The sequence below is a fragment of the Talpa occidentalis genome, unplaced genomic scaffold (genome assembly GCF_014898055.3).
Source record: "Talpa occidentalis isolate TD23 unplaced genomic scaffold, MPIMG_talOcc4v2.1 talOcc4.13, whole genome shotgun sequence".
In the NCBI taxonomy this organism is placed as follows: domain Eukaryota; kingdom Metazoa; phylum Chordata; class Mammalia; order Eulipotyphla; family Talpidae; genus Talpa; species Talpa occidentalis.
The window spans coordinates 18,240,237-18,254,515 of record NW_023601322.1 but is presented as its reverse complement, the minus strand read 5'-3'; the positions used below and the strand labels follow the sequence as shown (position 1 = coordinate 18,254,515).

The following is a 14,279-nucleotide window of genomic DNA, read 5'->3' as shown; positions in this document are numbered from 1 at the left end:
GTAGGATGGAGATGCACCTGGTAGGGAAAGCAAACTACGGACCCTCCATGCCTGGACCACAGGTGACTTCCTAGCTGGGGGCTTCTCACAGTCCCCCCTCTGATCAGAATCCTCCACATGCTTCATGGCCCAGCACAGACCTCACTTCCTTCAAGGAGCCAGTTCTAGGCACATCTGCACCTGATTCTATGTTGCTCTGGTTTTGATGTATCAGTTTTCCCAGGCTGTGGGCTCCTGGTGGGCAGAGGCCACGACCGACATCATTAATTCCCTCCTAGCAACTTGCATAGAGGTAATGCTGGATATTGAATGAGACATGGAGGACAGATTGACAGGAGAGAAGACCACGAGGGCAAGAACACCTCATTCTATGCAAAGCTCATATGTGAGCACAGGAGTAAAACTCTTCCTTCTTCCTCAAGCAGATTTTGTATTGAGACAGCAAATCCAGGAGTGTGGGTGGTGTGTAATCACCCCAATTTCATGGCAAGGATGAGAGTAAGCTCCATCTGTGACTCAGATTGTGGGGCTGTGCAGGGACCTGCTCTGCCTGAAGCCTGGTCTTTAGTCGATTGTGTGGGACTCATGAACGCCAACCCTTCCTTGACACCATCCATGAAAAGAGATTCACTCCCTCAGCAAATCACTGGCCTAACTAGTAAACCAACCTGCTAGAAAGATCCCAGTGAAACAGAAGACTCCTTAGATACTGACTCGGGACCGCAAGCCTCCCCCTGCCTTAAAGTGTCCTGTCTTCAGGTGCCTCCCTTGATTCTTCTCCCCTAGCTGGGAGAGCCCCGATGTCATCTCCCACTTGACAACCCACAACTGGCACCAGCGGCCAGGAACAATTACGAGCAGCTGCGGCCTGTTTAGATGGTAACACTTTGCTATATGGGTGTTAAGATGCTTGGCAAAACCACCTAGCAGGGCAGAGGAAAGGTAGAGCTAATCCTAACTCAACCATACACCAGCTGGTGACCATTAGCAGCTCACGTCCCATGGGTCTCATTTGTGAAAGTGTATTTCAAATCATGCTCACCCACACCCACACAGGAAACTGATGGAGGGTCGCGCCACAATGCCCTGTGACCCAAATGTCACAGTGTATTTTCCATCCCAAGATGTGGGTCACAACCCACTCAGCTGACTTCCAGACCCCCGAATGGTGGTGATAATGCAGTTTTGAGAAACACTGGACTCACGATGTGGACTTCCTGCAGATGAAAGTGCTGGGAGCAGCACTGGAGCATCCCCCTGGTCCGTGTCCAGTCCTCAGGTCGAATGACCCACGTCTGGTCTGAACCCTGTGCTTGGAGCTGCCACTGAGGCTGTCAGACACTGCAGCACAGACAGGGAGCAGGCAGGCAAAGCCCACTTCACTAATGGAGTTAACAGCAATACATGTTTAATCCCTAGGGTCAAAAAATGAGATGGTGCCCCAGGACGCTCTCTGTCTTGTTTTCTAAGCAGAGAGAAATGTGGCTGAAAAGAAAATAATAATAATAGCCTTGAGCCCGGCTTGGGCTGATCATTCTGAACAATGCCTCAACCTGCTGGGTTTTGAAAAGCTGCCTGCATGTTGCAGATTAGTGACAAATCTTATACTTTCCAGGCCAAATGCAAATTCCTAATCCCATCAGCAACTACCTTTCCAGTCCTAACATTTGGGAACTTGCTGCTAGTTAAGTGGTTTCTGGGAAGTAACTGCTGCACTGAAATGGTCCGTCAACTGTAGAGGGGAGAGGCCAAATGGAGAAGTGGGGGGTGCTGTCCTGCATCTCCCCCCTCCCCACCTGCTGACACACACGGCTACTACGGGCAGAGGATCCCTGTGGAAACATCACCGACTCTGGGCTGCTACAGCACAGTGCTCACCTCCAAATCATGTGACCGTCTCTGTAAGATCTCAGGAGCACTGGCCTGTCACTGCAGGTAGTGCAGGTAAGTGTCCAAAGGGTGCCCCACAGCCTTGGCATAGCTCCTACAGATGCTAGGGAGGCTGGTGGCTGCCCACAATGCATGTTAGATCACAACCGTTGTTTGTTAACTCAAAGACATTCTGTTTTCCATTGTAGATGTGATTCTCTTTTACATTAAAAGGTAAAGGAGTCCACCATCAGGTGAATGAACAAACAGAAGGGGAGCTATGCATACAGTGGAATAGTACACAGCCTTGAAAAATCCTGGCTTGTGCACCAGGTGGAGGAAGCTGAGGACACAGTTCCAGGCCTGCCACAGAAGACAAGCACTGTAGGACTTCACTTATACAGGGTGCTCAGAGTTGCCTAAGTCAGAGATGGTGTGTAGGATGGTGGCTGCTGGGGGCTTGAGGGAGGGTGAGTGGGGAGCTAATATTTATGGGAATGCTTTGGTTTTGCAAGATGAAGAAAGCTGGGGAGATGGATGGTGGTGACGGCTGCATGAGAAGCATGAACTTAACTGAATGGTGCACTGAAGAATAGCTGAGTCGATAAATATGACAGTATATTTTACCACAACACAGGAAAAGAGGTAAGTAAAAGTGCAGAGGACCAGGTGGAAGCTGAGTAAAGGGGAAATCCCTCTGACACTGGATCTGGCTCATCAGCTAGACCAAGGCTGATTTGAGATTTGAAAAGCTGCCTGAAAGGTTGTCACTACTGACGCCCACATTTCTCAGGTCAAACTGAAAATCCTATTCCATTGCCCCCAGCTTGGGCTCTCATGTTGGGTACTTTTTTTGGAGGTTCTGTTTCTGGTTAACAGCAAGTGATTGGCTGCCCAGGGGCAGGGGTAGCTGGGGGGCACCTTACCTGGATGGGTAGCCGGCTGCACTGATTCGAATCGTCTCCAATACCCCGCACGCTCTGAGCTGCTGCACTGCTCTCTTTGGGTCAAAGCTGTAAAAACACAGAAACAAGCAGTGAGAGCAAATCAGAAATGGAACAGAAGAGCAGGACAATGGCCCCTTCCTGCCCTGGGCTACATGCTATCAAGCCTTGTGCTCCAGGTCAGGGGCAAGCATGGACTAAAGACACTGATCAGCAGGCACTGGAGCTGTCACCATCTTTAAATCTGTACTTGAGGCTCTGTGCACACACCTATTCTCACCAGGGTACCCCTCTTTTTTTTCCCCCTATAAATTCTGTCCTCCTTCCAAGTCTCATTCCCGCCTCCTCTTCAGAGCCTTCCCTTGTTACTTCCATCCACGTGATCATCTATCTCAATTTAGTGGCCCAAATGCACACACTTGGCACCAAAAACAGTACCTGGCTCAGGGACTAACAGGTGAGTTTCAGGCCAGGGTGACCTGAGTTTGGATCATGACAAGACCATTTACCAGGTGTGCTTGTGACTTGGGCAAATAACATGACCTCCTTGAGCCTCTCTCCTCATCCATAAAATGGGGATACTATGATCCATTTTACAGTGTAAGAGGATGAAACATGAGGGCTGTGGAAATAAATAGGACAAAGCCTGGCACAACATAAAGGCACATGTATGACTAGCTTTTATCATGACAGCTGCTTCATTAAGAATCATATAGATGAAGAACTTTATCTTCTCGTCTGCAGAGAAATGAGCCATGTCGTCAATGACTTACATGTCCTGCAATGCTAAGTCTAAAACAGAACACCCAGTATTGATGCAAAGCACATATATTGAGTAGAATATTGCTGTAGAATAAGAAGTGAAATGAATCCTGCGCTTTCCAAGAATATTCCTACTTGCAGAGGAGAGAAGTGGACAGATGTGGAATACAAGATAAATGTGGTAAAAGGATGACAGGGTCCAGGGGAAAGAAGTCAGTGTTGTGCAGTCATTAGAGTCTTCACGGAGAAGGAGTCAAACTGAAAAAGAATTAGCCACTATTTAACACTTGTGAGATGTGGCCCCACTCAGAGGTTTTCTGAATAAAGGAAGAAGCAGAGGGAAGAAGAATTACACAAGAGATGCCATTGAAGCATTTAGTATTGGACAGCAGCTCTCCACTGGGGGCAAGTCTGTTCTCCAAGGAACATTTAGAAATATCTTAAAATATTGTTATTTGTCACAGTAGTATAGGGATGTGACTGTCATCCAGTGGGTCAAGGCCAGGGATGCTGCTAAGCTTCCTACAGCACTCAGGGCAGCCCCACAAACCCCTGGCCCAACATGTCGAGACTGCTGAGGTTGAGAAAGCAGGTTGTAGGGGATGGGGAGGGATACAGCCCTTCCCTTCTAGAATAATGTCAGTAACTATATATTTTAATCGTGTAAATTTTTATACTTCCCACAAATAATCCTCAACAATTACCTCCTGAAATTCTTTCATTAGGGTAATTATTTTTAACCACAACTGATAAATGGAGAAATGAGACAAAGCAGGAGAAGGACAGGCTTGTAATCAGTCATGCAATCAGCAGCAGAGTCTGGTCTAGAAACTAGATTTTCTGAATAAGTTCTGTGCTCTCCCTACTTTCTTTCTGGAAGGATGATTTTTGGTCCTAAAGGCAAAGGACGGTCTTAGAAAAATGGGTTATTGGAATTAGAAAGTCCTCAAAGTCCCCAGAGTCTTCTTTCACTTGAGGAAGGCCAGCAAGAGGAGACAGAACAAGCCAGGCACCCAGACCTGATGGAGGAACCACCCAAGGTCTCAGCAGCAGGGGCAGAGCTGGTACCCAACCTCAGCTCTTCTCTCGTGGACCTGGCTGGCTGCTTTGCCCTTCACACATAATCTAAGTCTTTCACACATGCCTCTTCTAATAATCTCTTCTTTTCTGGAGGCAGCTGGTAAACAGATGTCACACGGAGGTGCCACACGGAGGAATTCCTATGCACATCTCAGAAATTTGAAGGAAGGGAGAGAGTGAACAACCAGCAAATGTCCAAGAATACTGTCCTCCTAACCTTTTCAAGCACAGGAATGAAGATGAGCCTTATTAACTGATAGGAACTACACAGGGCAGTTTAGTCATGCATCCTGAGAGTCAGGGTTGCCAAAATGAATTATTTCACAGGAAGAAATTATGCCAGGACAGAAAGCAAACCAGAGAGATGGGAAGAAAGTGTTTTAAAGAATTCAAAAATAAACTGAGCAGGTGGGAGCTCAGGGGAATAGAAGAAGAGGCTGTAGAGGTAGTGAGAAAGTGTTCTAAAAGCTTAAAACTATATTCAAAGTAAAATAAAGTTTAAAACAAGACACCAGTAGAAGGAAGCATAAAGGGAGACCAACGTGGAAAATTATCAAGTAGACGCTATAGGACTTGGACAGTGACAGGACACTGGGGAGTAAGTGAAAAGGAAGGATCAAGAGTTATGCTGTCCGAGATGGCAACCACTAGCCAGCCACAGGTATTTGAATGTGATTTCAGTAAATTAAATTTAACAAAGTTCCTCAGTCACCCCAGTCACATTCCCGGGCACTCAGTAGTTGTGCAGGTGTCATGGCTACCACGCTGGACAATACAGATTGTAGGCCATCCCCATTATCACAGAAAGTTCTGTCAGACAGCACTAGTCCAGAGTAAGGCTCAGGTTTCTAGTTTGGAAGATCAACTTTGATGGGTGGATGAGATGTCAGGAAATGGTTATGCCATTTACCAACCAGAGGAAAAAGAGGAACCATTTTTTGGGGGAAGGAGCCTAGATGAATCTGTTTTTAGAACTGCTGAATATGAGGTGGCCAGTGAAGCTACAGTGAGCATGAAGAAATGCTGGGCTGGAATTTGGCACAAACCAAAGATGGACAAAAACACTGACAATTTCTGTGACATAGATTTGGGTGGGTCAGCCACATGGGCAGAGGTAAAACCGGAAGAAAACTTTTAAAGCAGGAGTAGAGGCAGCTTTGTATGAGCGCGTGAGGGGAGGAAGATGGACCCCATGTGGATACTCTGGAAGCTCAGGGTAGAGCTCAACGTGTCACCTACGGTCAAGTTTCCTAAAATAAGAATTCCTTGACGATTCAAGCAATCCTCTGTCTCTGAAGTGAATTTTCACTGAGACGCAAGCACGTCTGCTTTTAATGCACTGTTACGTGGTTCTCCACTCCAGTGCACGTTCCTCTGCACCACTCTATGCAAAGTGGGGTGGGGGAACCAATTCTTCTCATCCTCTGAAGGCCTCTGGGCAGCAGGCAGGGCTGTTTGGTAAATGTCTATGGGCCCGTATTCAGATAATAAACCATCTCCCAAGTCTAAGACTTATTATTCCAGGTGCTAAGCCTACCCCGTTGCATTAAAACTGCCCAAAAAAGCGCTAAGAGGCCGGGCTTGACAGGCCGACTCCTGACAGACAAGGGATGCCGAACGAGGGCCCACATAGGCACTTACTGGAAGGGGAGCTTCTCATCATTAGGTTTGATGCAGCGGACATAGTGTGGGGTCGTGGCGTTCAAGGTCTCCATAAGCAGGTGCAGGGAGGTTCGGAACTGGGGGACAAGAGGCAAGGTCTAGTTATTTAAGATTTTCTGGTTGTACCACTATGGAAAGCTGTCTGTAGGTTCCTCAGTCTACTAAAAATGGAGCTACCATATGACCCGACAATTCTACTCCTAGGGATCTACCCAAAGGACACAAAAACTTTGATTCAAAGACCACCTGCACCCCTATGTTTATTGCAGCACTATTTACAATAGGTAAAACCTGGAAATAACCCAAATGCCCCAAAAATAGATGATTGGATCAAGAAGATGTGGTACATATACACAATGGAATATTATTCAGCTATCAAAAAAGATAAACTCATGCCATTTGCAGTAATGTGGATGGAGCTAGAAGGAACTATGCTCAGTGAAATAAGCCAGAAGGAAAAAGAAAAATATCAGATGGTGTCACTGATAGCAGGAATATAGGGGAACCAAATAAGACATCAGTGTAAAAAAATAGTAACAGTACAAAACACAAGAAAGCAAAAACAGGCAATTTTAAATCAGAGACATCCTGCAGGGGAGGAGGCGGGAGAGGGATCAGAGGGAGGGAGTGAGGAGCACAGGGGACCGAGGTGATGGTGCACGGGTGCATTGGGGAAGGAAACTCTATGGGGACTACACCTGAGGGGGTGGAGGGAAGCAAATATTGTTTAAAAATGAACAATGATGTAAAAAATAAAAAATTAAAAAAAAAGATTTTCTGGTTGTATATAAATGACAAAATGCCCAAAGACCAGTGGTGGTACATACTGATATTATCATTTTGATTACTGTTAATCCAGAAGATGCCAAGAAATCCATAGACCTGGGTTTACATCCTGGCTCTGACATTCCTATCCAGCTGTGTGACCAAAATCAAGTCCCCCCCATATCTGCAAGCCAATGGGGAGAGACCTCCTTCTCCAAGCCTAATGCAGGGTTGATCCCTGGGACAGGAGGTTGGAATTCCCAAACCCTGGCGCCTTGGCATCTGGTGCTGGGCATCCTGGATTACTGCATTTACATGGCCTGTTCAGAAGAGGCAAATCCTACAGAAAGGTTAGTGGTTGCCAGGGGCTTGGCAGGCTCTCTCTTCCCTCGGAGGACACATGGGATGTAAAATCCTTGAAGAGTTGACAGCTACAAAAGTTGTTTTCTGGTTTCCAGGTATATTTAACCCTCCTCGCCACCCTAGACTTCTAGACCCTTTGGCCCTCCTTGAGGCGGTCCTGTCACGTGATCTGCCACAGCGACTAAATGCATTGTTAAGGGCTAGCACCATCCCCTTTCTCTCTCATCAGTTCCCCCTATAGAACATTCTGGAGTTTCCTTCTCAATGGGAGGCAGGGCTCTGCTGCTGAGGCCAGCCTGGTGCCCTCTGAGCCCGCAGCCATTCTTCATCTGCAGCCAGGACAGCCCCGCCTCTGTGCCAACGTCTGTGCTAGGACCACCACTTTCTACCACAGGGCTGAGGCTGACCTGGTGGCCCACGGTTTTCTTGTGTTCCTTGTTGGAGGTTTTCAGGGGGGGCCTAGCGGAGCGAACGCTGATCTTTGAAGACGAGCCCTTCCCAGCCGCGGTGGTGGCCGGCAAGGGGTCCTTGTCGTCATGAAACAAGTCAGCCACCAGCGGGAACTAGAAACAAACACAGGGGAGAATCAAGAAGAAGATCTCTGTACTTCATGTTGCTTTAACGCTTTCCAGTAGCTTTCTGAGTCACCTGAGAATTGAAACAGGCCCACCCAGAAAGAACCGTGTACCCCAACCTCTGGAGCAGTACCCCTGGTAACAGCCAGAGTGGAAACAACCCACGTGTCAGATAAACAGAACACGGCATATCCATGCAGTGGAATGTTCTTTAACAATGTAAAGGAAGGAGGTCCTCACACACGCACCACACAGATAAAAACGCGCAAGTGAGAGAAGCCAGATGTGAGGCCATTGTGTGTGACTGTGTTTCTAGAGCTTGTCCAGGAATGTTAAGTACTTCAGTGGTGCCCAGGGCTGGCAGAGGGAACAGCAGAGTGACTGCTAGTGAGGTCAGTTTCCTTCCTGGGAGATAAGGACATTCTAGAATTTAAATGGTGATGGGAAGACAACTTGGTGAACAGACTAGAAACACTAAACACTTTAAGGGGGTGACTTTTTTTTTTTAAAGGTTTATGTATTTATGCCTACAAGAGGTAGGATGCAGGCCGGAGGTGCGGGAAGGGGGGTAAGAGGATTCAACAGAGACAGAGTGGGGAAAAGAACAGGCAGATGGACTGAAATACACTGCTGAGGGGAAGAGCGGGCGAGACAGGAGAGGTCTGCTGCGCCATGTGGGTAGCTCCCTGGCCGGAGATCAAACTTGGGTTGCGGTGGTTGCCGATAGCTTCATAATGCTGAGACTGAACCCCTTGTGCCACTAGGGAGGCATTTTGGTACGAGACTTAGATCTTAGTTTTAAGAAAAGAAGGTGAAAAAACAAGTTTCCTTCACAACTTTCACCTACATAGATGGGCAGAGTGTCATTTCCCTGTGGAGTGGGAGAAGGGAGTTATGGTTTAATAGACTATTCAAAAATCTTCCACACTTACTATTACCAGCTCATATAATTACTTCACCTCCCAGAGTCTTAATTTCCTCAGTAAAGTGGGGATAAGAATCTCCGTGTCACATGGAGTTGTTGTGAGACTCCACAGGATGACCTGTGTGTGCTGATGCTTCCTGACCCGGGGTAAAGGTTGGGTTGCAGATGAGATGCTCATGGCACAGTGAGCCCCAGCCCTCACGACACAGTCTGGTCCCCTTTGGGAAGTGGATTTGGGGCTAGAAGGCCTCTACCTGTACCTGCCCGTGGGGAAGGGATGAAAGGGCCCCAATCAGTGACCCACTTTCAACCCAGTGGAAAGGAGGCCCAAGTGCAAGAGCCTAGGGCTCTGGGCTCTGCTCCTTCTTAGCCACCCCGCCCCTTTATTCCTTCAGCGCCCCTTAAAGCAGGGGTCTTTCTATCTCCTACCACCTTGTCTGAACACCCCTGTCTACCTCCAACGCCCCACAGTCTGATCCCACTCCCTCCCTCTCGGATAATGGACTTAAGCCCATCCATGTGAGTCTAGGAGTCAAGAGGCCGGATTTATAACCAGGTGGGCAACTGGAAGGTGATGTGGCAGAGCAGAAAAGGCACACTGAGCCGGGGGGTCAGGAGACCCAACCTTTAGATCTGATTCTGCAACTTAACTAGTTGGGTGACCCATGGCAAATCCTTCCCCTTACTAGACTTAATTTTCTCATGTGTGAAAGTGAGGGAATAGCACGAGATGACGCCTTTAAATCATCCCCTGACCTGAACACCTGTATTTCCTCTCATCTTCAATCTCTCTGTTCACTGACACCTCCCCCTGAACATGTAACTATGTACAAATGTCTTTCACGCTGGAAAAACTCCCAGTTCAGCATCTTACTTCACTTGCATTTTGCCGCAGGCGAGGCACCCAGACCTCGCCCTCCATGTCTCCCATCTCAGATCACCTGCACCCAACAGTCTTTGACCTCTACACCACCTTGCTGAAACTGATCTTGACAGCAACACCTGGGGACCCTACCTGGCAAGTCCAGTGGTTGACATCATCTCACTTGATGTCTTTGGGGGTCTCCACACCACCCTCCCTTGCCTCCCTCGGACCCCTCCCCTGAGACACAGCAGCTCCAATTCTCTCTCACTCTCCCTCCTCCCTGCTCCTTCCAGTACGTCTCCCTGGCCCAGCCCCTGCACGCCTCTTCTCCATGTTGTTCGTTCCTGAATGCATCACCATTTATCCTCTGTCTCCACACTCATTCCCGGGGCGGCCTCCTCCTTGCCGGCATCCTCATCTGTCACCCTCCCGCCTGCCTCTCCACCTTGATCTGCCACTATGATGACAGTCTGACTATTCACTCGGCACGTTCTTCCCTCTGATGTCCACTGGAGCCCGCCTTTCCAGATTTACACTGGAGATCTGATCAATTACCCAGTCTGTCTATGGAGAGCATCTGCAGTCCTTTCTTAACTAACCAGCACTCATTGCCGCCCTGGCTCACCTACCTAAGCTCTCCCCTGATGGCTTCCACTCTAGCACCTACCCCACCCAATGTCTCCTACCCACCAGGCAGTTTTCTCTAAGTACAAACCTAATCCATAACCCTTTCTTTAAAGGCCTAGTCCTTAACCATTACACATTTAACACATTTTAAAGTGCGGGAGTGGCAGGACGAGAAGGGCCTGGAAACAGCCCGGGCCGAGGAGTCTGTGTGGACAGGTGTCAGACTTCTAGGTCCATGTGAGAAAGGGTCACGTGCTCATTCAGACATGCCGAGCAATTTCCATAGGGAAACAGCAGAAGGTCAAAGGCAGCCCCACATTTAAAGACATCCCTGACTCAGTCTGTCATGTCCAGTGAAAACAATGACTGAGTATTCAAATTCAGATGCTTTCTGAAATGGATTTCCAAGTTGTTCAAGTCATAGATAACACCAGCTGCACAATTACACTCGCTATGGGGTATAATTTACAGAAATCAGTTATAGTGGCTCTGTCTGTGAAAAAAATCAGGTTCTAAGGTCAGGAGCATGTATCAAAATCACACAAGGAACTTCAGAATCAGATTCTATAATGAGAGCACTATATAAAATCTAAGCTTCTTTCCAGTTTTAATCACAGAAACTGTGCTTTTTATTCGACATTAAACAATGGATTTACAACTTAAGAGAATGAAAACTTCAAGTCATTTTCCTAAGTTGTAAGTCTTTTCAACCCACACTGGCACCGTGTAGTGTGGGCATAAACACAATTGAGGTTTTAACCCGGTTTCCGTAGTGTAGTGGTTATCACGTTCGCCTCACACAATTGAGGTTTAGGCTGGAGAGTCTGTACTTCAGTTTAAAGGCTTTGTTTAACAGCAGGTGCCTGCTATTGAGACTAGTGGGAGCTGGAAGATGGAGCAAGAGATGAGGTTTTAGACATTAACACTGAGAAGGAGTTATAGGCTCACATTTTATGCCCCATTTAAAAAAAAACAACTCAGTAAACTTCTAGTTTGGCTACAGGGCAGAAAGACCAAGAGGAATCACTTAGTTTGACTTTGACAACCTTGGGCTGTAGGCAACAGTAAAAGACCAGACAAGAAATATGTACCACTACATCCCCATCACCCACCACTGTACCTCCATCATCGACCACTGCACCCCCCATCACCTATAGGATGAAGGGCTGGTTCAGACACACAGTAGTTACCCAGTAGTGTCCTAACTATACACAAACTTAAGGTCACAACCAAAATCAAAATCACAAGGTCGCCAAGCTTTTGTTTAACAAAGGATCCATACAAGAGAATGGAGTTTTGCGTGAGAAAGAGAAATTTGTTTTTGCTTTAATTCACAGATTCCAGTTATGCTTTTCAAGCTATTTGAGAGTGTGTTTATAAACCTACCCAACCAGTAATGGAACTACTATCTACTATAATTCATTTTAGGACAGCCTCAGGAAACAGCATCCACCCAGGCCTTGCTAAAATTTAGCTCCCTTCAATCTTGAAAACACTCTGATAATACCTTCAAACAAACCCAGCACTTCTCTAATACGGCTTGTCACTGATTTGAAAGTGGCCAAAGGTACTGGCTTTGGTATTCTCTGCTATTCAAGTCTATATATAGATTTTAAAAGCCTGAGGCAAATCTATTTGAAAAGGGATTAAAAGACATATTGAAAACCTTTTCTAAAGACCAATTGACAGTGTAAGAAAAATGTTCTATTACAGGTATACACATAACGGTTACCTTGGAAATCACTCTTATTCACTTCTGTTTTGAAGAACGTGACATTTATTTCCTTTAAAGTAGACATGTGAAACTAAAATAAGGCATGTTATAAAACCCTTTGATTGAATCTCTTGCTTAGAAACTTGAAAAACTCTGGCTGCAAAGTAGTTAAAAAAAAAAATACACTTTTTTCCTCCAATCAATTCCTTCACATGGTCAAAACCACCCTTTGAGAAAAAACATCCAATTTTCAGGTAAGAAATATTTTTGATTTAAAGGGCTATAAATGGGCTTTGAAGGAGGACTCATGCTTCATTTTTTTTTTTTTTTGTAAGAAGAAAAAGATAGGTTTTTCTGTATTGGAAGGGGAATGATTATATTGTTTTATTGACTAAAAGGTTCTCTCTTACATAGTGACCTGCTTATTCTAAATATTAGAAGTTTTTTAACTTCCAATGCAAATGGATTTTAACAAGAATTACTCCAAATACATTTAAGGGCAACTGTTTATGGTATGTTGAATATATCTCAATAAAGCTGTTTTATAAAAAAATTTAAAAATTATAACAAATATCTGCTCTCTAAAAAGGAAATATGTTTGTTCAAAATGGAACATGTGTGTGTAGTCTGTAAAGAACATACCAGTGTGGAAAGTGATGGACACACAGACACTCATTCCTTGATGAGCTTTGATGGGTGAAGTCAAGTTTGAAGGAGCAGAAGGGAGACAAGAGCGGGTGGGCCTTGTGTGAGCTCGTGTGCGGTGACTTGGGGACCTGGGGGCTGTCACGGCCCAGGGTAGCTGGCCTTAGGCAATATGGTCTACATGATGTCCGGATCCCTACTGCAAGGGCAGAGGAAAGGGCTGGCATCTGTGCCAACCAGACGGCCCCAACTGCCTGGCACTCATTGCACCAGCTCTCAACCCCCTGCTTTTCCCTGTGACCCACACTCAGGGCCCTGACACAGGCACAATGCAGAGAAGGCACTCCTGAGACTTTTTTTTTTTTTTTGAGGCTGACAAAATATTGTCTTTTATAATCAACAAAAACTGGAGGGAAAAAGCTCCATCCTCTAGTATCTTAAACAAATCAGGTCTGTGAGTAACTTGAAGTTAGGTTTCAAATAGTCATTTCTTGACTTAAGTCCCTATTTATATCTCCCTGAGAGCTGAGAAAGCAATTAGCTACATTATAACCTCCTCGGCAGTGTAACTGGCTTTACTAATTACATTCATATTAACATCCTTTTATTTCACTGCACTGGGTGGGAGTTCTTCAAACATCCCTTTGGCTGGGAGGGTACCTGGGGGTGTCTTCCATCTTCATGCTGCTTAATTATTCATAATGAATTGTTCAGCTCTTATCAGGGGGGCACACAAAGGAGAAAAACAAGCAGCTCCCCCATGAAATAAAAGTACCCTTTGCTGACAATGATGAATTTACACACAGGATGTAAGACTATGCCTAGTGAGAGGAAAACCAGGAAAAGAATTTGGCATTAACTCCATGCCATAGAGCCTTGTATCTTTCCAGGTCTCTTTCTCTCTTTAAACAAGGAGTTAGAAGCTTACGCCTTGCAAGAACTGCTGTGAAAATGAGAGATTGTTTCTGTGTCCCTTGGGTAAATACCTAGGCATGGAATTGCTGGGTCATATGGAAGCTCTATCTTTAGTAGGTTGAGGAATCTCCACACAGCTCTCCATAGTGGTTGGACCAATTTGCACTCCCACCAGCAGTGCAGGAGAGTTCCTTTTTCACCACATCCTCGCCAACATTTGTTGTTGCTAGTTTTTTTAATATGTGCCATTCTCACTGGTGTGAGATGGTATCTCATGGTAGTTTTGATTTACATTTCCCTGATAACAAGTGATGTTGATAATTTTTTCATATGCCTGTTGGCCATTTGCATTTCCTCTTTGGAGAAGTTTCTTTTTAGCTCTTCTGCCATTTTTTGACTGGATTATATACTTTGTTTTTGTTGAGTCTCATCAGCTCTTTGTAGATTTTTGTGATCAGTCCTTTATCATCAGTGTTGTGTGCAAAATTTTTCTCCCAGTCAGTGGGTTATCTCTTTGTTTTGGTTATTGTCTCTTTTGCTGTGCAGAAGCTCTTTAATTTGATGTAGT

The 14,279-nt window shown here is 45.9% G+C and overlaps 1 protein-coding gene across 4 annotated transcripts in view; it reads right to left on the bottom strand.

Moving 5' to 3' along the window:
* The window catches only part of MYO5B (myosin VB), a 272,753-nt gene that overhangs the window by 65,016 nt on the left and 193,458 nt on the right, over window positions 1–14,279 (bottom strand). For all 4 annotated transcript variants that reach the window (XM_054694054.1, XM_054694051.1, XM_054694053.1 and 1 more), the window contains exons 15-17: window positions 7,853–8,008; window positions 6,297–6,394; window positions 2,796–2,882 (exon numbers count right to left, since the gene is read on the bottom strand). In XM_054694054.1, coding sequence (XP_054550029.1) covers window positions 2,796–2,882; window positions 6,297–6,394; window positions 7,853–8,008 — 341 coding nt within the window. The remainder of the gene's footprint in view (window positions 1–2,795; window positions 2,883–6,296; window positions 6,395–7,852; window positions 8,009–14,279) is intronic.